The 21807-nt window shown below is 50.6% G+C and overlaps 2 protein-coding genes across 2 annotated transcripts in view; one reads left to right on the forward strand and one right to left on the reverse strand.

Annotated features, from left to right (window-relative positions):
* LOC104480555 (protein-arginine deiminase type-1) overlaps positions 1-21807 on the forward strand; it is a 27407-nt gene continuing 5600 nt past the window's right edge. Inside the window, exons 1-8 of the mRNA XM_086764742.1 lie at positions 1-100; positions 8144-8219; positions 10371-10500; positions 13537-13722; positions 18807-18981; positions 19459-19528; positions 20852-20913; positions 21636-21753. Of these exons, the coding sequence (XP_086620868.1) occupies positions 13715-13722; positions 18807-18981; positions 19459-19528; positions 20852-20913; positions 21636-21753 (433 nt within the window). The 5' untranslated portion in view covers positions 1-100; positions 8144-8219; positions 10371-10500; positions 13537-13714. The remainder of the gene's footprint in view (positions 101-8143; positions 8220-10370; positions 10501-13536; positions 13723-18806; positions 18982-19458; positions 19529-20851; positions 20914-21635; positions 21754-21807) is intronic.
* Positions 17-10872, reverse strand: PADI2 (peptidyl arginine deiminase 2). The gene is made up of 16 exons (XM_010121520.2): positions 10748-10872; positions 9107-9293; positions 8957-9026; positions 8740-8801; positions 8537-8654; positions 7799-7924; positions 6828-7006; positions 6298-6401; positions 6012-6123; positions 5826-5933; positions 3412-3563; positions 2987-3131; positions 1859-1952; positions 955-1040; positions 678-806; positions 17-250 (listed from the first exon to the last, which is right to left on the reverse strand). Exons 1-16 carry the CDS (start codon positions 10837-10839, stop codon positions 17-19), a joined length of 1998 nt encoding a protein of 665 aa, XP_010119822.2. The 5' UTR covers positions 10840-10872.

Genomic DNA, 21807 nt, shown 5'->3' on the forward strand with positions numbered 1-21807 from the left:
GGCGCAGGAGGCTCTGCTATGGTGTTACGTGCCACCATTTGAAGGCGAAGGGCCGTCGCTGGACGTTGGTGCCGCAGCGGACCTCGCCTAGCCTGCCGTGGTAGGAGGCCACGTCCTCGAGGAAGCGGCAGCGCAGGCCCAGCGGCTCCAGGAGAGAGCGAGTCCGCCGCTCCAGGCAGCATTCGCCCTCTGTCATGGGGCCAAAGGGTTTGGGTATGCCCAGGTCCTTGGCCAGGACGATCATGGTGATCTGTGAGGTGACACAAGGGGAACCCAGTGGCGTTGGGACCGATGAAGCTGAAAGAAAGCCACCACCCTCCTCCACCAGCCCCACTCCAAAATGGGGCATCAATGCCACTTTTTGCAGCTGACCTCAACCAAGCCTCCAAATCCAGCCTTGTTTTCTCCCTTTTTTTAGCATTAAAACATGTCCCATGCATTGCAATATCACTGCTTTGAAATGTTTTCACCTCAAAACGACATGGTTTAACCCAACCTCAAGCAACAGGAAGCCACAAAGTTGGGGTAGGCCCAGCTTATCCAAGCCTGGCTGGAGAAATTTTGTTTTTCTGGGCAGATGTAAATACAGTGCTTTTTTTGAGACAGCTTTAGGGACTCATCCTTGCTGAAACAAGCTGTTTTTTGGGGAGGACCCAAGGAGCAGGCACCCCCCTCACCATGTTGGGGAAGTATGACACGGCTTTGCCCTGCTTGTCGAGCTTGAAGAGGGCTGGCAGGTCAATGATGTCCTCCTCCGTCAACCCCAGCTCCTTTTTGAGGATGTCCCTGTTCCAGTCGATGCAGCGCTGGAGGGGATCGAGAAGAGCAAGTCAAGAAGGGAGATGTCTCATGCAGGAGGAGAGCCAGAATGCAACACCTCCCTTAAGGGTTTGCACCACCCTGCGGCAATTATCCCAAGACATATCAATTATTACCAGAAATAGCGATTGTTACCTGGACATACTGGTTCTGCTGCACAAGGATGTCATTGGAAAGGACCTTGTTGATGGTGACTCGTTTTGTGTCCATCCCTGGGTACCCTGCAAATGCGAACCGCTGGCAAAATGGAGCTGCACTGGTAGGAGCCCGGCTTGAAACAGGGCACAGAGATGAAAAAAAAAACAAAACCCAAATCCCGATTCCCTGAGCTTGGGGTTAAGACTGCTGGGAGTCTCAGTTCTTAGTTTATTGGGAAACTGAGTGGGAGGAAAATCTCAGCCCATTGGAAAGAATGTTGGGAAGGTCCTATCATCCACCCTCCTGCCCACAGGAGTTGTTCGCTCTTAAATTTCTCCACTCAGCTCCATAAAACCAGAGCTGCCACCTCCACCCCTTGTTTTGGGACAGCTGGGTCCCGGCTGGGTGGCAGTGACCCAGAGGGACCCATGGAGGTATAGAGATCTTCTCCAACCCCATTGCAGATAGATGATGTTCAAGACCGCAATTAAAGGATGCCCAGACTGGCAACCAAAATGTCATTGATGCAGGGAGGGAAAGGCAAGCGAGAAAAAATTGTGTTAATTTAGGGTGGCGTGAGAGCCTCCAGTTGTCCCACTCCGTGCTGGAGCTCTGCTGGCATTTAGAGATGCTCCATCCCACCAAGCAAGCATCCCCTCCGTGTAGAGGCCTCCCGTCCCACTCGCTTTCCCAAAATAGGGCTTGAGGAGGCTGGCTATGGTGGGCGGGTGTCCCGCTTGTCAGCTGTGAAGGACAACCGGGTGGGAAAAGGTCCCCATGTCCCCCTGATACCCGCACGTTGGTCAGGCGCTGCCGCCCTCGGGCTGGCTGCTCTGCCGGGCGGCTTCGGCTTTCTCAGCCGACATCAAAGCTCAGCTGAAGCTGCTCGCTGTCCCCTTGCCTTTGAACATGATGGCTTCGCCCTGGCCCTCCTTCTGCTTCTCCCGAAAGAGCTTGTAGCACGCTGCGGGGCTGGCCATCAGCATCCGAAATCGCTGGGGCGAGATGGGAGAGAGAGCAATCACCAAAAGTGCCTTATCCAAAGCCTTGGGGGACCTCAGGGGCTTGTTTTTGCAAGGAACTTGAGCTTAAACTCTTAAGAATAGGCATCTTTGCTGTTATTTAGTGCCTTTGTTTTTCATGTGGTGCTGAGGGGTTGTATCCAAATGAGGTGTGATGATTTACGCTATTGGCAATTACCCACCAAACCGCCCCCAAGGGGTTAAAGTGCTGCTGGGACAGGGAGCAAAACCGCAGCCTGGCAGCACCCGGGTCCAATCCCGCCCACCCCAGGTTGGGTATGTAAACCCCGGGAGGGGGTTTACTGGGGGTTTGGGTGAGCTGAGGAGTGTGGCTAGGTCTTTTTGTCTCTGGGCTGGTGTTGTGATGCAGGGGGGAGCCCAAAAATCAGTATTAATCTAGGCTGATGGAAAACTGGGAATTGTGAATTTGGAGGGTCTGAGCCCTGTGTGTGTCTCCTTCTGCTTCACACCAGCAGAAATGGTCTCCTTTGCTCCTCAGTGGAGTGTGGGAGGCTACTTGCTGCACTCCTTTTGGCATTGCTTGTGGGGAGGGCAAAAGCACTGCATGGAGGGTTTGTGGGGGGGGTTGTGTGTGTAAATATTCCTTTTCTGAACCATCCAGGTCAAGGCAGGGTTTCCCTGGGAGGAAAAGTCGTGTGTCAGAAGTGGTAAAAACCAGGACAGAGGAAAGAGCCAGCTTCTGAAAGTATCTGGGAGATGCTGAGTGGCCGTGAGTCCTGGCCAGTCTGTGTGAATATTGAGGTTTAAATTTCTAGGACTACCCTTGTAGGTGTGTTTTTTTTTTTTCCTTTTATCTGTGTTGGTTATTAGCTCAGCAAGTCCCTTCTTGTGTCCAGAGCCCTCATTTTGAGGACAAAGGTGAGAACCCAAGCACATACTGGTTGGAACTGTCATGGAAAGGAGCTTTGGGGTTTTCCCTAGAGGTACTCCAATTAGATTAGTATCTCAGAAGAGAAACCACGTAGCGACTTGGGGTTTTGGGGTACCTTTGCGTCAGAGGTGGGCACAAAAGTGACGAACTCGCCCACGTGGCCCACGGACAGCCAGTCGGAGTAGAGCTCCACGGGAGCCTGCACTTGCTGGGCGTAGAGAAAATCCCGCACCACTCTGGTCATTCTCCTCCCTGCAGATCTGGGGGTGAAATATCGCCGAGAGAGAGAATAAGGGGAATAAATATTTATGTATCTATATATACGCACACAGAAATTGCTATGAAGGTGGAGGGGAGAAAGGAGGGTGCAAATTTGGAGGCAGAGGTCAGGTGCACCCGCTCCTTAGGGCACCAGATTTGCAGCTGGTCAGCAAGGGGCTAATTAAGGCCCTTAATGGGATTATTCTTAATTTTTTTTTTTATATGTAGGGGCAATTGTGGTTCCTTTGCTCTCAAACACACGGGTTTCCCATCTCTTACATGGGGAAGCTGCTGCCGATGAGGATCCTCCCCAGGGGATACTCCTTCCCTGCCACGGTCACAGGTGGGCTGACCTCCAGGTTGCCGAAGGAGTCGAGGCTGGTGATGGCTTCGAAGAGGGGCTCTCTGCTCACGTAGCCAAAGTCAGGGCCCTGGGGAAAGAGAAATCACTGCAAGCTTTGCCCTGAGTCACCTCTGCCTCCATGCCTTTGCTTTTATCCCTCCTACTGGGCTCAGATCTGCTCCAGTGGATAAAAATACTGAGAGAAGCCTGTCCATGGGTGAGGAGAGGCTAAACAAAAGCCAGGAGGATAAAGATCTCTAGGTCCTCTGGGCTCAGTAATGAATGGCAGGGGCAGAGCTGGGATGTTGAGCTGGGGAGAGATCTCTGCTATCCCACAGCCAATGTTTAAGCGTCTGCGTTAAGCTAATTAGGTGCTGGGGTAGCCCTGAAGCTGAGCTTCTGTATGGCTCTTGCCCAGCGAGATGAACCTCAGCCCCTGAGGGTAAATCCGCCCCAGGCATGAGAGCCACCCAAGGGGCTGTGCTTTGCATAAATCCTATTTAAGCTCTGATTTTCAAGATTTAACATATCTGGGATTTAAGGCATTGTGCATGCAGGGGTAATTAACCCTTGGTTGTGATGTGCCAGGTCAAATGCCCGAGGGAGAGATTGCAATGCTAAAAAGGGGGCAAAAATGGCAGCGGTGGGACAAAAATCCTGCCTTGAACCTGTCCTTGCTCTCCAGTTCAAGTCACTACGGGCTGGGAGCTCACAGCAGCCCCTGGGACAAGATCAGGTGTCTGTTGGGTTTGCATTAAATCCCAATCACTTATCAGTGTTGGGTTTCCTTAGTGGTAAACCAAATACCCAGGTCAGTAAAAACGAGCAGAGAGACCTGAGAGTGCATGGTTATGATCTAGAAGTTGTTTTTTTTTTTTTTTTTTAAATTGAGGGTGTTTGAGGAAGCAGGGAGCCACTGCTGCCTTTCCTTGTGGATTTTTGGGGTGCATATCTGGAGGATGGCTGGAGGTCAGATCCTCTCCCCGAGTGCTGCGGGAGGGATTGAGCACGAAACACCTGCTCGTAGCTTATTTCAGTTTAATAAACCACGGAGCCGGTACGGTTTCAACTGTCAAGGCATCGGTTCATCCCAGGTTTGTCGGTTGCATCCAAGTCCTATTAGTTCCAGATTGATTTTGAGGGGCTAATTCTCTCTCATCTCCTTTTTCCCTGGCGCGGGGTCTCGGGGGCTTATGGCTTGGCTGAGGCGAGAGGAGGACCTGTGTGTGTTGTGTTTGGCTCAATATTCCTAGCTGGAAAATGAGATTGGAAAGATAGGAGTGGGGATTAGAGGAGGCTTCAAAGCAGAAATTGGAGTATAATGTGTTAGCGGCTCCAAAGGCTGAAATTGCTTCTCTAAATACTAAGCAAAGCGATTCCTAAAGAGGGCAGAAAGGAGCGGTGGGCCCGGCTTATTTGCGAAGGAGCGTATCAGTGTGCTATTCCCATCCTGCCTGATGAATCCAGGACTGTGTGTACTCATTTCAGGCACGAGAAACGATGGATTTCAATGCTTTTGAAAGAACTTAACCTTCCTCAAAGTGATGTGCAGCAAAAGAAGTGAGCTGTCCTCTTCTCCCATCACTGTCGGAGAGAAGACCAGGGCTGAGGCTGCTGCCAGAGCCTGGCTGGGTGCATGAGGCACAGATTTGGTGGCTACGTGGGGGTGTCCGGCCCTTTCTGCATGGCGATATCTCCAAGGGATCGTTCAAGCCATCTTTTTGCCCATGCTTGTCTTGGGGCTCTCCCAAAGCGCCCTGGCCACGGTCAGCGCTCTCCCAGGCAGCTTGCTTTGCACGCACTGCCCATGGCTGGCCATTTGCCTTGGCAGAGAAGCCCCAGAGGAATGTTTTTGGCAGCTGGCTGCATCTTGTTCTCTTCCAAGGAAGTAAATTGACCCCTCTCGCACTTTTCTTTCCTCTCCTGCTCAGGAGCTGCCGCACAGTCACAGGCACAGATGAGGAAAGGAAAAACCAGCCCATCGCTCAGGTACTCAGGGTGAAGAAATCCACTTCTGTCCCAGAACTTGGCAAGAGTTCTTTGTTCCCAGAGGCATGAGGTCCTCCTTGCCCCTCTCATCCAGCTCTTCCCAGATAAAGGGTTTTCCAGATGGCTGGCATGTGGATTAGGCTCTGATCCTTGCTTTGAGGGGCCTCCCAGCTGTGAGTGGATGGAGTGGTATCTCCATGTGGTTGCATGCAGAGGTGTTAAACTCTCGTTTTTCAGGCAATTTATTGTAGGGCCTCCAAGGAGCCAAGTGCGAGTGGGATTTTATAAAAGGTTCAACAGGTGAAGTGTAAAAACCTTCAAGCTGCTCCTTGGACAATGCAAGCAACTGTCCTGCTCTTACCAGCAGCTCCTTGATTGGGAGTTGCTCCAGCCCTCCATCTCGAGGGGAGTCCAGCACCACCGGGAAGCTTTTGTGGGGAGCGTGGGTGTAGCCAAATTCAATTTCATCCTAAAGAAGGGAGGAAAACCTGCATGGGACACATCTGCAGGGAGGGAAAGCTTTGCTCCCTCTCTGGTGCCCACCTACCTGCAGCCAGCGGTCCCCACGGTTGACGTAGCCGAAGCAAGCCTTCAGCTCGCAGCCGGCCTTGTTGACCAGGTTTTTTATCTCCTTGATGAAGAGGTAGTTGTCCTTCATGCTGGGAAAGTGGATGGCAGGAGGGAGGGGATGAAGGGCTGGTAGAAGATGGATATCCCCGGCAGGCAGCTGCCTTTCCCTCTGCCCATCCCCTCCCCAGCCTGTCTTCGTGACCTCCAGGGAGACTGGGGCTGATGCTGGTTTGGCTGGGGAGGCAGCATCCCTTGGCCTTTACCTGCAGACGAAGACGTTCACCGGTGTCAAAGTGTTGGGGGTCATGATCCACGGTGCTACCCTGAACACTACTGTGTCAGTGAAGACTGGCGTAGAGGGGATACCCTGGGGGAGGCAAGCAGAAATCAGGAACTTTCTATGCCAGTTACCACTATTCCCCCCCAAATACCCTTCCCCTGAGGTCATTTTTGGGGTAAATTAATCGTAGAATCATAGAATCATAGAATGGTTAGGGTTGGAAGGGACCTTCAAAGGCCGTCTAGTCCAACACCCCTGCAAGGAGCAGGGACATCCCCAACCAGACCAGGTTGCTCAGCGCCTCATCCAGCCTGGCCTTGAACGTTTCCAGGGATGGGGCATCCACCACCTCTGTGGGCAACCTGGGCCAGTGTTCTACAACTCGCATTGTAAAAAATTTTTTCATAATATCCAATTTAATGGGGACTGCTCCCCATTCAATCCCCCTCCCCTCTCCATGCCCCTTGGGCTGTTGCACCTCCCCTCTGCACCCCTCCCCTGGAAACCCCAGACCTCAGCCAGGGTCTCCAGGAGGCTGACATGGATGGAGACTAGCCCAGAGAAGGTGTCGTCGGGAAACCGGAGACCCTCGACAAAGAAGTCGAGCTCAGCAGCCCCACCAGGGTACTGCACGGTGTGGTACAGCTTCCTCCGGCCCAGCACGTGGATGTAGCGCTGCCCGAAGAAGGGGTCTGCAAGAAGAGAAAGGGGAAGGTGGGCAAGTTCCAGAGTTTGTGATGGTTTCAAGACTATTTTTCTTGTGTGCAAAGAGGTCCCACAGTTCCTCTGTGCTGGAGCTTCTCTGCCTCTCTGGGTGGATACAACTTCATCTGGCAGAAGTAGCTTAAAATAGGAATTAAGGGGCTTGCAATTTTGCAGTCATGCACAAGAAGGGTGAGGAAAAATGTCTCATCCTTTCCATGGAGGGAGCAGTCATTGGGAAGATGTTTTCATGGGGCTTCTGCAGCCCCCTCTGGCCTGCCGTGGGGTGACAATGCCACCAGCCCTCCTGCTGACAGGCTGCCTCTGCGTGGAGGGACAAGACCAAACTACTTAATGACATGTTTCTGGGCTGGATGAGGGCTTTTGGTTCTTGGGAATAAATTACTGTGCCCACAACAAGGAACAAGGAAGGGAAAATGTGTTGTAGAGCATATTGCCCTCATGGGTAAAGCATCTGGTTGTCAGGACACATGGCTTTTTTTTTTGCTACTCCTTTGCTGGATGACCTTGGATAAATGGCTTTGTGGCCCTATGCCTCTGCTTGTTCATCTCCAGAGTTTTCCAATTGATTGGGAAGAGAGAATACTCAATGCCGGAAAAACTTGGAGAATGGATGCTGAGGCCAGGATTTGCTTCAGAAGTGCTGTTTGAAGAGCATGGAGAGAACAAGGTTGGAGACAGAAAGAAAAGAGCTTGCAGAGATCTCAAAAGCACCACAAATGGGGAGGAAGGGGCAGAGGAGGAGATGAGGAAGGACTTACTCTGTGCATAAAAGACCCCAACTTTCTCTGCGTTGGAGACAGGAATATAGAGAATGATTTCGTACCCCCGGGGCAGGCGCTGTGGCCCTTCGGTCCTCAAGACCATCCGAGACATGTCCAGCAAATCTAGGGTGCAAATAAAAACCAAGAAAAACTAGTGATGAGTGAGTGCAGCTCTGACTGGCTTGCATACTCCCTCCTGGGGTTTGCTGCTCCCATGCCAAGAAATCTGCTCTTCCCTTGCTGCCAGCCTTTGCAAGCTAGAGAAACAACCTGTGGTCCTGCTAGCAGAGCTGGTGGCTTGTGCTTTGAAACAAATGCCTTTTTTTTTGTTTTCCACAACAGCTCTGGCACAGCCAGTTCCTGGCCTCAAGAATCCAATGGATGCCAGCTCCATGTGATTTTAGTTTTCCAGGAATGGGTGGGTATTCCTGGCTGCCAGCTGCACGCCTCGCCCTGAGCTCCTTTCACCTGCGTGAAGCATTCCTGGGCCAAGCTTTGCTGTCAGTGGCACCGCTGCTATTTTTCTGATCGTGCTTAATGCCCCCTGCTTGACTGCAATTAGTTTGTGTGGTGTTAAAAAAAGAAAATTCCCATGTTGAAAGCTTACTCAGCAGCTTGGTGGAGAGTAGCTCATGGGCAGTTGATTCCCAAGCAAAATTCCATCTCCAGAAAGGTTAACGAGGGGAAATAATGGGGCATTTTTTTGCTTTATATGATTCTTTGAAGCTCTGTTACCTTCTTTGCTGAATACCCTTTCGTCATCGCAGTCTGGTGCCGGAGTGAGGGGGCTCTCCTTGTCACAGCTGACGAGCAGGATGGCCCCGTGTCCCTCGGGACCCCAGGTCCAGCTTGCCTAAAACACCCCGCTGGAGCTTAGCAGGCTCAGGCTTTTGCAAGCCTGTGAACTCCTCTCCATGCAGGGAAAGAGGCTGAAATACCTTGTTGGGGTTGTTCTTTTCCACCACACCATCCCGATTGGCATCGACGTCCAGAGAGATCCCTAGATGGGCAGAACCCACCATCATCCAAAGGTACAGCAAGGGTGGGTGGGTGCAAAAGCCCCCCAGACCCAGCAAACCTGGGTCCATCTCTGCCCCCACAAAGGACTAAAGGGGTGAAAATGGATTGCTGCATTGCAGAAGCCTTTGTACTCACCGATGCCAGTGAGGAAGACCCCGGCTTGGTTGATGGGCTGCCCTCCCTCTGTGTAAAAGCTGACAGTTACCTGCAAACCCCCAAATCCCTGGTTGGGGAAGGATGCTCTCCCTCTCTGGAGGTCCTGCACCCTAGCACCCCACTTTGTACCTTGTTATCGTTGACCTCTGTGCTGGCCCGGTTCATACTGAACCTCAGGACTGTTCCCTTGTCCAGCGGCCACCGAGTCCCGCTGCTGGGGGTTGACTCGACATCCACTCGGCCCTGGCACACCACCTCCATGCTCACCCCCTCCGTGTGCTTCACAGCGAAGGAGACTGCCCCGGCTGGGGCCGCCCTGCCAAAAACACTCCGTATTTTTAGAGGTTTGCATGGAAAACACCAGGTTTTCACTGCAATTAATTTCACTGCCCAAAACACAGTCAAGACTGGGCATGCTGGCGACTCCACGCTGACCGCTGGCATCTTTCTGCCCTTTCCTCTCTGCGTGGGAATACTTGAAGTGTCTTTCTTTTTGAGGGCAGAACATGCTATTTTAGCAGAGTGAGTGTATTTTGTAGCCATCAGTGCAGATTACGATCTATAGTAATCACAGCCAGAACACTCAGTGCTGCCGGAGCCGACTTCAGGTTTGCCCTTCAGTGGGGAAATCCGTGGTTTTTTTCCAACAGAGGCAAACCCGGTATCTAATACCTCATCATCACAACCCAGCTGAGAGACTTTAATTTTCTGAAACTCTAATTTTCTGGGTGATTTTATCCAACCCCAAAGCAGCTGGTGCTGTACTGCTCCCAGTCTGATGTACCCTTACTCTTCCCTAGCTACTCTGCACACCCCCTTCCCCTCTCCTGGAATTTTCCCCAATTTCCCTGTCTTTCCAGGGTTATTATTTTTGGGCTGCTTGCAGCTCCCGAGGTACAGGCTTCCTTTGAGCACGTGTGCTCCTGACACCCAAGAGCTTGCACTGTATCACTGTTACAGCATCATTTATGGGCTTTCTGGATGCCGATGGCCCTGCCAAACCTGCACTGGAGGGGAGGAGAGGAAATCTGAGCATCTCTTAATCCAGGAGTTTCTTAAATTGTTAAATTACATTTAATTACTCATGGAAAAACTGGTTTGGTTTCCTTGTCTCTGCATTTTGGGAATCCCACTGGGAGAAGATTTACCCACAGAGATGCCAGATGAGTTGCAACTGCGCTGCTTGGCTTGAATATTGAGCGTGAGATTTGTAAAAGCAGCAAAGACCATAATTAACCATGAAATGAACTTTAAAACTTCGTCCTTTGGGGGAATCATTATGTTACTATGCTTTAGGCTGGTTTTAGGGGTGCAGGGCTGGTGTTGTGGAGAGTTCCGTGCTTTCCCAGGACACTGCTTGTTCACTAGATCTCTTCTTCCTCCCTTCTCACAGCTGCATCCATCCCTGACTCCTCTGCAGTCCAGCCCTGTGGCTCCCACTCATCCCTCCGCTCTCCGGCAGCTTTCCAAGATGACGCTGGATCTGTTGACTGCAAATGGATCAAACCCATCGCAGACCCGGGGTAAATACCGTATCATGCAAACGCGAGTGCTCAAAGGTTTCCTGTGACTTGTGCAGATTTGCAAAGCCCAGGGAGGATTTCGCCCACGAATTGCATCAAATCAGTGTCAGAGCTGTGGGTTTTGGAGGAGTAGAAGGAAAAATGAGGAGGGGGGATTTGCAGAAGGATAAACGCAGGGTAAAGGCGAGAAGAAAGGTGGAGGTGCAGAAATGGAGGTGGAAGGGGAGTCTTAGGGTATCCCACTCACCCGTAGACATCGGCAGAGATGTGGGTGCCCAGCACACACAGGGCCTCGATGCGGTTCCCGTGCTGCAGCCGGAGCGTGCGGTCCCCTGGCATCTCCCCACACAGAAGCCTGGATGCCCCGATGATGGGCAGATGCACCCTTCTCCACCCGCTCTGGGTGGCACTGAGCCCCCAGCAGCACCCAGATGCTTCTTCTTCCTCCCTGGCACGCCTCCCTCCTCCTCCTCAACTGGCCCTGGAGCAAATCAATCAGCCTTTGGAGCTTGCAAAGTTTGGGATGACAACTTTGCAGCCCCCACCCTGGTCCGAACGGAGGGGGCGGTTGGATTGGACCCTCTAAAGCCCCATGAAAATGATCTCCGAGGGGAGGGAAGGGATGGAAAAGGAGGGCAGCTGGCCTGCAGCCCAGCCGGCTCCCAGCCCTATGCAAGGAGCTCCCCCAGCTGTCCCCAGCTCCCCGTCCCTGACCCCAAACGGGGACAGGCAGCCCAACGTGGAGATCTCACAGCGCTTTGGGTTTCGGCTGGTGTTTGCATCCTTGGGGTATTCACACATTTTTGCTTTCTAGGAAAAACCTCTGACTGTTCTCAGCAGGAAGAAAAATAATTTCCCCACCCTTAGGCTAGAGCAGGACTCTCTTTTTTTTTTGTTTCGTTTTGTGTTTTTGTTTTTTTCTGCTAATTTTGAAAGGGAAGCTGGGGGAGCCTCTTGCTAATGAGGAAATCAGAGGTGGTTTTGCACAGCAAACCTGCTGCTTGCCACCCTGCACCACAGCGGAGCACGTTGGGAGCAATTGCTGCCCACACAGATGTTTGCATTATTTATGAACATCAAACATAAAACTAAATATTCGTTTTAAAACCCAAACTTCTGCCCTGGATTTTGCAAGCCATAAGCAATTAGTGAGGAGCAGAGACATTCAGGTTGATGTTCCCTATTTATATCCCTTTTGGGCTTTTCTTTTTTAGTGCTCTCTTCTCCCTGTGACTGGGGCGTAGGAAATAAGCTCAAATCCAGTTTCCTTTCTGAAGTAGATCCTGTTTGGGTTGTTTTTTTTTTCTTTTTCACCATAACCTGAGCAAATGGGAGTGAGGACTTTGCACTGCTGAGCAAACACTTGGGAACACACAAAAAAAGGGCAATTTTGCTGCTCTTCTGCACATGCAAAAATGAGATTTGTGGCAATGGCTGGAAAATGTGATTTGTGTGCAGCAGGAAAGTGTTCCTTTGGAGAAGCATCACGATTTATCCCTTTAACCCCTGTCTATTTAAACCAGTAGTACCAGTTTTCACCAGTAGTAAAAAACACTGGTGAAAGAGGAACCAGAAAGAAATAATTTAAAAAAAAAACAAAAACAAACTAAAAACTGAAACTGCATCATGCTTGCACAGCGTGCTCTGTTCTCCAGCACCATATGAGATTTATTTTCCCTCTTTTTACCCCAAAGCAGAGCCAGCAGCTGGCATTGCATGGGCTGAGGTGGCCTCACCTCCCTGCACTCTCCTGGGACCCATGGGCTGGGGTAATAAACCCAGTAAACCCATCAGTTTAGAAGAAAATGAGCAATAAGCAGCTTCTCTTTCACCATTTTCACTTCCCAATTTCTGCGCCCAAGGGTTTAGTATTTCAGTTGTCAGGAAGGAAAACACACACTATTTAAATCCTCCTTCAAAAAAACCATGCCAACCCCAAATGCCTCCTGTCTTACAGAAAGACCCCAAGGTCACTGCATCACCTGTGATTTTTGAAATCAGCCAGAGCATTTCTAGCGGGTCACAGGTTTGGTTTATACATCTATATAAAAATATAAATGTATTTATATCCTCTATGGTCCAGCTGGTGCGAGGGTGAACGCCTTCAGCACTTGCCAGGCAGAAGGAAACCTGTGGACCCGTAGGAGCAAGCACTACCTGCTAGCAAATATGGAACTGAAACCCTGGTGGCTCTGGGGATTTTTGGGTCATCTTCGCATTTTTCTGGGTGGCCCTGGCTGCCCATTTCCTTGCCATAGAACCAATCTCTGTCTTTGAGGTATCAATGTGGAAGGAGGATGAGGTCTTTCCTGGAGTTTTTGGAAACCAGATTTGGTCTTTGCAAGCTGTGCAGGGTCTTTGCAAGCTGGGTTGGGTCTTTCAAAGCTTTTTGGACTCTCTGCAAGTCTTCAGGAGTCTCTCAAAGCTTCTAGGAGTCTTTGCAAACCTTCTGAGGTCTTTGCAAGCTTCCCAGAGACTTTGCAAACCTCACGGGTTCCTTACAAGCCATGTAAGTTCTTTGTAAGCTTTCTGGGGTCTTTGTGAGCCTGGGGGGGGGGTCTTTGCAGAGCTACCGCAGCAATATTTGCAGCTGGGAAAATATTAAATCCTTCCTGGGGCGGCTTTGGAAAAGCACCCACCCCTTGCAATGTCTATGGGGAGGAAGGAGAAGGCCAATCGCACCCAAGAGGGATCCAAGGCATCCTCCCCGTACCTGCATCTGATGCTGGGGACCAGCACGAGGGCCTACCTGTCCCCATCGCATGAGGAGTGGTGAATGCCTATGTGACTCCCCCCACCAGTTGCTAAATAAACCTTGGAACAGGATTTTTCAGGTGGCAAAAGTGCTCTTCGTGTAAGACTCTGTAAAACTCTGCAGGTGTTACCAGGCAGATCAGACATGGTAAACCGTCGCAGGATGTATGTAGGTATATATGCGCGCACACACATGTGCAGATGTCTAGAAGCTTGCGATTTTGTGGCTGTAGTCAATCTGGTCAGAGGAGTTCTCCATTGTTTTTTTTTGTTTAAATTCAGATCTGCCAGATTAGAAGCTGCTCTGCATAAACTTCCCCACTGCTGATGGATCTCTGCCTGCCCTAATTTCGAGGACTTGGGAACAGATCCCAGCGCCAGAGCTTGCAGACAGCCCCAGCGAGCTGATTCCTGAGGGTTTTCACGTGCGCGTCACCCAGCGTCTCCTCCCTGAGGAGGAATGAGCAGGTGGGTGCGAGGGGGTTTTAAGCTCCGTGGGTGCTTGGTGAGGGGTTTTGGGGTGGTTTTGCAGCTCCCTTCCTGCAGGCACGTGCATTATTGCAAAGAGTAGGAGGGAAATGTTCCCCTCGCGGAGTCCTTTCAAGCTGACCTTTAGTGTTTAGGAGGTGCAAACAGGTGCCTGTCCCAGTCGAGCCATGAGGCGCTGCCCATTCCTGCCCATTCCTGCCTGTGCTGCCTTTATTTTGGAAGAGGCAGGCAGCTTCGAGGAGGCGAAACCAACTCACCGGTGAGGATGAAGGCGCTCAGGCGAAGCTGAGCCCACTGGTGGGTTTATTGCTCACCCTGGGGGAGGCATTCAGCGTGCCCCAGCGAGGGAGATATTTATAGGGCAGCGAATTGAATGCAAAGACAGGGGAGAGAGTGGGCAAGGGCGAGTGCAGGGGTACGTGCACAGCTCCAGCCCTGGGGGAAAAAAGCAGTTTTATGGGGTGATTTGCTCTTGGATTGCCAGGTATGAAGTCTCCCATCAGGCAGCTGCCTTTATTTTGGGGAGAAGAAAGGATGGAGGGGGATTTTTGGTGCTTTCTCGCCTGGGAGAAGGCAGTTGCAAAGCCAACTCTGACAAGTCCTGGATGTTTTGCCAGGATGGAGACCAACATCTCTTGGATTTTACTGACTTTAAAAGCATTATTTACTGGTCCAAACCAGACTCCTGCCCTTCTTGCCTGACTTCCAAACGGGATGGCGAAGGAAGGCCCTCAAGAGGGGGCTTGGTGCTCGCCTGGGATGCTCCAGCCCTGCTGTTACAGCTATGCGCCTAAAGAAAATAAACCCTCACGTAAACCTGAATGGGATTTGATAACTGGTTCAATGCCTTGCCCTACTGCAAGTAATTAGGCTGACATGGCTCTTAAAAGTTCCTGTCTGCAATTACACATGGAGGGTAATAAATGAGATGTAATTATCAGCTCAAGGAGATTATCAAACTTTCCTTGACAGAGTGGCGGTGCAGGATGGGTGAGAAGAAACACCCTGGGGGGATCTGGGTATTAGTGGACTTCCTGGGGGAGTACAACGGGGTCAGGTCTTGCTTTGTCGTGGCTAGAAATGGGCTGGTATTGGGAAAAGGATGAAGAGAGCCCCCAAAACTGAGGCTGACCAAGCTCACTTGATCTGTTGGACAGGTGGGATTCCAGCTGTTGTGTACTGGGGATCTTAATAGCAGCTTCTTGGGACAGGGTGTTACTAGGAGGAAATACTCAGCTCTGAATGGGCCAGATGACTTAAAATTGTCATTCTCCCTGTGCATGGGCATGTCAGTGCTAATAGCAGGTGGAGGAGGAAGAAGAGGTGAGTGGAGGTACCACCCAACGAAGACGAGGTGTTTTGGGCTTGAGTGAGCATCCACAGTGACCTTGGTGGCTCGAAAATGTGCTGTGACTAAACTTAGTGAAAAAAAAAACCCAAACCCAAAATGAAGATGACGTTTCGGCACTGTGTCTCCATCCTTTCTGGTTGGGTGTGATCCCAGGTGGGTTTGGAGAAGCACGTGCTCCCAAACCCTCTGCTGAAGCCCTCATGCTCATTGGGAGCCCAAAACCACCATCCTCCACCTCCCTCCAGATTATAGACCGTACCGGCCTGACCCCGTGGGGATTAAGGTGTGTTCCCTGTCCAGCACAGGGCTCAAACCAGCCAAGCAGGATATGATGCTAAAATCATAGCAGGCGGCAAACTCAGCACCGTGCCCAGTTCAAACCAGTGCGACCAGCAGTCGTGAGTGGGAAATCCAACTTGCAGCTCTCTTTGGTAGAGATGCTGCCGTGGCCAGACTCTTCCTCGGAGGATGCAGTGAGCTCCTCGCACACCATGCGGGCTCTGCTTCACTCTCCAGCTCGCAGGGTTTTAGGGGTGTGTGAAGGCTTGTGCTCCCCTGGGAGGGCTTGAGAACCAAGAAAATGTACAGATCTATGAAAATCAGGAGTTTGGCTTGTGCTGGGTTTCAGGAAATGGGGTTTTAGCTAAAATCTCAAGCAAGGTGAGGTCCTGGAGAGCCTGGAAATGCCACCAGTTCCCCAGCTGAGCATCCTGGCTGCCCTGGCAGGCTCCCACGATATTATTGAAGCTGTTCTCATGTACGAGACACGGTGCTGTTTTTTTTTTTTTCTGCTGCAATTAAAGTTAGAAGGAGCCCTTTAATGTAGACTGCCCGGGAGATGTTTGAAGCAGCTGGTTTGATCTTGCAGGGGAAGGTGCGTGCAGGTTGCTGCTCCTCTGGCTGAGGATGTGCACTTCAGTGCAGTGGTGGGGACTAGTCCTTCTAGCTCCGCTGAGTTGCCTTGCAAGGGGTCCTGCTGCTCGCAAAACCACGTTTCCCCTGGCTCCAGCCCTCTCCTGCCCATTGCATCACTAACGTGTCCACGTCGCCCCGCATCCCCCTTGCTACAAGGACGAGCCTTGCGGCAACGAGGCTGTCGGTGTGCTCTCCGTCCCCATATTGCCTTTTTCTTCCGTCGTAGCTGCCGCCTCCATCCCCAAGCGTGTCAGAGGCCTCCTGCCTGCCCTCAGCAGGATTAATCTCATCCAGTTTCACTCTTCAGAGGCAGGCGAATCCTCCCAGGATGGCCCGGAGAGAGATGGCTCTCTCCCATCTTCCAGGGATGGGAATGTTTACCGTGGGAGCTTTGCTGTGTGCCCAAAAACCCCAAATTCCCCCGAAACGCAAGGTCTAAGCAAAACATGGAGAACTTTTAATTTCCACTCAAAGCCTCTTGTTATTTTGTTGTTGTTTGTTTGTTTTTCCGCTTCCCTGCCTACCAAATAACCAGTTTTCCCTGCACCCGTTTCTGCCTGTCGCGCTCCTCAGGAGCTGTTACGGTGGGAAGGACCGACCTGAACAAACATTTCCTTTCGTTAGACTTTATTTGGGCATTGCCCTAATGGGGTAGCTGAGGCTGTGAGTCACTTGCGGAGAGGCTAGATGGAAAATTTGGGTTGTTTTAAAGAAAATACTTTATTTTAATGATGCTACGTATTGTAATAACCCTGAACAACCATGTTAGGTAGCAGGAGGAGTTGACATGTTTAATACATTAATCTTTGGAGTCCTTATATGGAGCTCTAAGGGAATAAAAAGGTGAGAATAAACCCCAAAAGAGCTCGCTGCTGAGCAGGGCTGGGTGTCACCCACCCTCTCCTGCCCCCCTGCCCTGTTCCCTCCCCGGAGCCGCCCGTCCCCACCCCAGGGGCTACCTTATCGTCTCCATCTTCCTGAGTGGGGCGGCAGCTTGCTGGGTGGCAGAGGTGGAGACGGCAGGGTCCCTTTGCTAAAGCCCGTCATCGAGGGAAGGAGGAGTTAAATTCCCCTGCCTTTTAATCCAGTTGTGCTGGTTTACCTACAAAGTCAGGCAGCACCTTCCTTCGCATGCGGCCACTGTCTCCGGCACATCATGCCCCAACGTCACGTCGTGCAGATGTCCACCAGCCATGCCAGCTACAGTGTCTGCGTGTTGGGTACTGAAGTCTTCCTTGATACACGCCGGTAAGGCTTGGGATCAAGGTATCCCCGTTATTTTTCATAGGGCTGATGGGTTTTGGGGGAGCCCAATGGTGCTTTTGCTCTTCATTTGGAGAAGTAGGTGCTAGGGGGAATAGAAGGAGCCTACATCATGAGTTCATCCAAGGATTTGGCAAGCTCATTCGGTGTACAGAGGAGATGTCCCAGTGGGTCTGCTTTAGGGGACGATGTCCCACAGGGAGCTGTGCCCAAAGGAGAGATGTCAGCTCTGGCAAACGCAAGGTGTCAAAGTGTAGCTGAGCCATGACGGTTTGCAGGCAAAGCCTGTGCACACCCTGGCTAAGCGGGGTCTATTTCTGGCTGTGAAAACATTAGGCAAGAGCAATTCAAGACAAGCAACTTGGCTGGAGCTAAAATGGGAGAAAGAATAAAATGTGTGGCTCAGGCAGAAAAAAATCCACCAGCGATTTCACAAAAAGAGATTTTTCCAGCTTTAAATATGGGGGTTGCTTTATTGGCCAGATATGAGGCTGTATTTACCGTGCTGTTACATGTCATTATTTAATAAATCACGTTTATAATGATAGAGACTGCAGGGCGAGCCGGTCGGCATTGCATCTGGGGCAATTATTGGGGTTGTGTGTTGGAGCTAGGCCAGGACATGCCGTTGTCCCCCACAGAGTGCTTTGGATTGAGGTTTAGCTGCTCTAGAAAAGTATTATTTCTCCTCTCAGCCAGATGGGAATATATAAAACCTATTATTTGCAATTTTTTTTTCCCTGCATTTGGACTCGAAGCAAGCTCAATCCCATTTAAACGTGGAGCCTGAGCCCCAAAATGGGCTGATTTGGCTCCTTGGTAGCAAATATGAGCTTGGTCCAAAAAAGCAGATGGTGGATGCTCTTTCATCTGAAAAAAATGGGATCATTTTCTTTCTGGAGGGCACTGGCCAGGGGGAACTTGGTGATGGATGTGTCAGGCTTTGACTGTGGCTTGAACTGTTTAGGGGCAGAAAATGGAGCACGGTGAGAATCTGGTGGTGACGCTGAGATGTGAGGGCTGTAAAACCAGGACAAACAGACCCAAATTTGAGAAGTCCCAGCGTGCAAAAGCCTGCAGGTGGCTTTCCGACATTGCAGGATATTAAACACAAGGGGTGACCAGCGAGATGACGCTTTAATCTCCCCTTTACAAGCTGCTGCAGGCGCCAGGGATGCCATGCCAAGAGCAATACTGGGAATAAATATCTTCTGTGGTTTTGTTGGCTTGAAATTTTGGGGGTTTTCTTGCTGTTGTGGAGGGAGATTGGATGCCCAAACTTCAGTGATTCGCAGGCTAGGCTTAACCACGGACGGACGTGCCGAAGCTCCAGTGAGAACTCTGCTTGCTCAATACCCCACCACAGAGATAATACACATAAAATTCAGGCAACGCATTTCATCACCTGAAGATGTTTTGAGTCTTTTCCACCCAGTTAAGGCTGGGTTTTAATTCCAGGTTTGAGTACTTGGTTCCACAGATGAGAACAGGAGGGACAACTTGGTCTATAACCCAACACTGCTCTCTGTTTCAGATCTACCCCCAAAGGTGCCACATCGTTTGATGTCCATGCCACCTCTGCGGTTACAGTCCACATCATCCACAGCCCCATGACAAAACCCATGATTAACTCCAGGTGGCCCCTGGATCCTGATATCGAGGTTGTGGTCACCATTGATGTCACCAGCAGGACTGTCAATGACAACAAGGTTAGTTGTTTTTTATGCACTGAAACTGGAAAAATAAGTCAATTTTTCCTGGAAAGAAGGGAGGATTATGGCCAAGCTCAGGCATTTTTAGGTAGTGCTGACGTTGGGCTAATTTCTTCGGAGAGACCTCAAACTTAAAAAGAATTGTGTAATTATCGTGTACAGAAAGTGAAACTAAGAAGGAGAAGGAGATCACATTTTGTACCCCAACTATGAGACAGCGGTGGTTGCAAAAGCTGGTGTCAGGAACTCCATGGCAGGCAGCAAAAAAACTCTAACCTTGGCTTTTTCTGTGCCTGTTTTTGTGCTGAAGCAGGTAGAAATGGTTCAGTGGAACTATGATTAATGGAGAATGGCTTGGATGAACCCTCCAAGAGCTTGTCATATAGCATTGGTTGGTCAGCCCAATGAGTGGAAAGACCTACTCAGCATGATGGGACATGGGACTTGGGTAATGATCTGGTGATGTCTTCACAGGTTAAGATTTCGTACTACGGACAGGAAGGCGATGAGCTTTCTGTTGCTTGGTTGTATCTCACCTGCGTAGGTAGGTGTTACAGCAACACTTGTTCAAAGCTTCACTGATGCCAAGATCTAGTTGGGTTCATGGGATGGGAGTTAAGTGGGGGGTGCGGGCTGCCCATCTGCAACGTGCAATGAAGTTTTGGGTGTTGACGGATGCTGACAACCGAGAGGGAAATAATTAAAATGTTATTATGCTGCCTTATATGGTGCAAAAAAGACACAGGCTTGGCCGAGTCCCCACCCAGTGCACACACCGAGCATCCTTCTCTGCTTGCCAAGACCATTGTGGTGCCAGAAGAGGATCCAAAGGAGACCGTCTCACCCAACTTTTGCTGCCCCTTCCTCGATCTCCATTGCAGCTAGTGGAGAGGAATAGGCACCAAAGTGTAGTTGTCTGACCTATTTTGGAAGTTTACGATGAGATGAATCATTCCCTTGAAAGGCCTATTTTCCTCTGCTGACTACAAAGGGAGTCTAGACAACCAGTCTGGATGCTGAGCCTTCCACTTGGATGGATTAATTACCCTAAATTTGGGATTTTCTAAAGTGTTCACATGACAGTCAGACCTGTGTCCTTAACTCATGCATATGCCTCCCAGAATTGCACCAGGTGAGGCTGATGGTTTCCCATGTCCCATGACTGATGGGCTCCTCTGACGCTATCTGGGGCCACTGCTGTCCGCAGGGCTTATGCCTTACAAATGCTCTACACCTGCTTAGATTCAGAGCTTCATTTCCAGCTGCTCCATGTCCCCCTCTCTGCATCAAGGAGGACAGTCTCTGTTTCAGTGCCCGTGTTTTCCACACACTGTGTATCTGATTCAAAGGAGTTTCTGTACTAAGACAGGCTTAATACAGATCTAGGTAGGGTTTAGATGAAGTCACTTGTAAACCTTTGCTTTATTGCAACAGAGGCAGAGATTTGGGCCAAGAAGAGCTCTGTAGGGGAAAGTCCTTCTCTGCATCAAGCCTAGTAATTATTTAGGTGTCTGCTCACCCATGGTGAAAACACTTTCATGCCTCTGCTGTGTTTTGGCTTCATGAAGAATGCTACAATCAACATGAAAGTAGCGAAAACACAAAATGTGCCATGAAGCGGGTACATCCCAGCTGAGGGAACCAAGATGGGAGAAGATAGCTGGAGACTGAAGAGGGGTAGCCATGAAAAAGCCATCGGGTTGGCTTTTCTGTCAGTGTTTTGTCAGAGATGTTGGGTCTGGAGCAGCTTTGGGGCGTGAAGGTGGGGTGGTGTTAGATGACTCGTGGCTAGTGCCAAGGATGAGCCCAAAATGCCACCGAGAGCTCATTCCCCTGCCAGTGGCTTACGTCTCTCTTGATGTTTCAGATGTATCCCTGGACGTGGATTTGAGCCGTAATGGCAGAGTGAAGAGCAAAGGGAAGGACAAGGTAATGAGAACTTTGCTGGAGGCAACATGTGGAGAGTCAATGCAGGGTGTAGCTGTTTGCAATCTCTTCCCCAAAAATCTGCAAGAGGGACAGGGACTTGGGTGGTGTTGCTGGTGTCTGAATGAGGACAAATAACCTGGCAAATTCTCAGGCTACTCATTGAGGAGCAGAAGGCTTTATTTTCTTATTCCATGCCAAAATCTCCTCTCTCTTCATTCAGCCCCAAGGATCACGCAGGAGAAAACACTCTGCTTTTTTTTTTGTATTCTTTATTTTTTTTTTCCTTTTTGAACTTGAAACATGCCACTAAATGACCCAGCTGCAAGTTTAGCAAACAGCAAGAGATTTACCCCTTTGGCAACTGATCTGCATATGCCCAAGCACTGACACCTGGGTAATTAGCTGCAGCCCAATTGGCAGCGCAAATTGTACATCAAAGCGAGATACATTTCTAGAAATGGCTTTGTGTTGTCCAGATGAGGCCTGGAAGATACTTTCTGGCTGGTTAGAAGATAAGATCTGTTTGAAATAGTCTTCACTGGCCCTACTAGAAGCTGAGGTTAGGAAATTTAGTGGCTTGAAAGCATCGCTTCTGTCTTCCCCCCAGCCTTGACTGGTGTGGGTTGTCCTCCGAGCATGGTTGTGGCAGTTTTCCCTGGCCCAGGAGGAGGCTGGGATGGGGGAAACCTTGCTCCCGTCACCTTCGGGTGTTTCTCCTCCAGGCCAACTGGACGTGGGGTCCGGATGGGCAAGGCGCCGTGTTGCTGGTCAACTGTGACCGGGACAGCCCCGGCATGAGGGGGACGGATGGCAGTCAGGTGGACATACGAACCGCTGCAGGTAGGGTGTCATCTGCAGCACGAGGAGACCCAAAAGGTCTCAGCAGAGTGTTTC

This window comes from Chlamydotis macqueenii, chromosome 21 (assembly GCF_036417535.1).
Source record: "Chlamydotis macqueenii isolate bChlMac1 chromosome 21, bChlMac1.mat, whole genome shotgun sequence".
NCBI lineage: Eukaryota > Metazoa > Chordata > Aves > Otidiformes > Otididae > Chlamydotis > Chlamydotis macqueenii.

Coding starts and splice junctions, on each gene's coding strand:
- PADI2 (XM_010121520.2), bottom strand. CDS start 10,839: ATGCCAGGGGACCGCACGCTCCGGCTGCAGCACGGGAACCGCATCGAG. Junction 8,802..8,956: donor GGTCTTCCTCACTGGCATCG/GTGAGTACAAAG, acceptor CTGCCCATCTAG/GGATCTCTCTGGACGTCGAT. Junction 7,925..8,536: donor AAGGGTATTCAGCAAAGAAG/GTAACAGAGCTT, acceptor TTTGCACCCTAG/ATTTGCTGGACATGTCTCGG.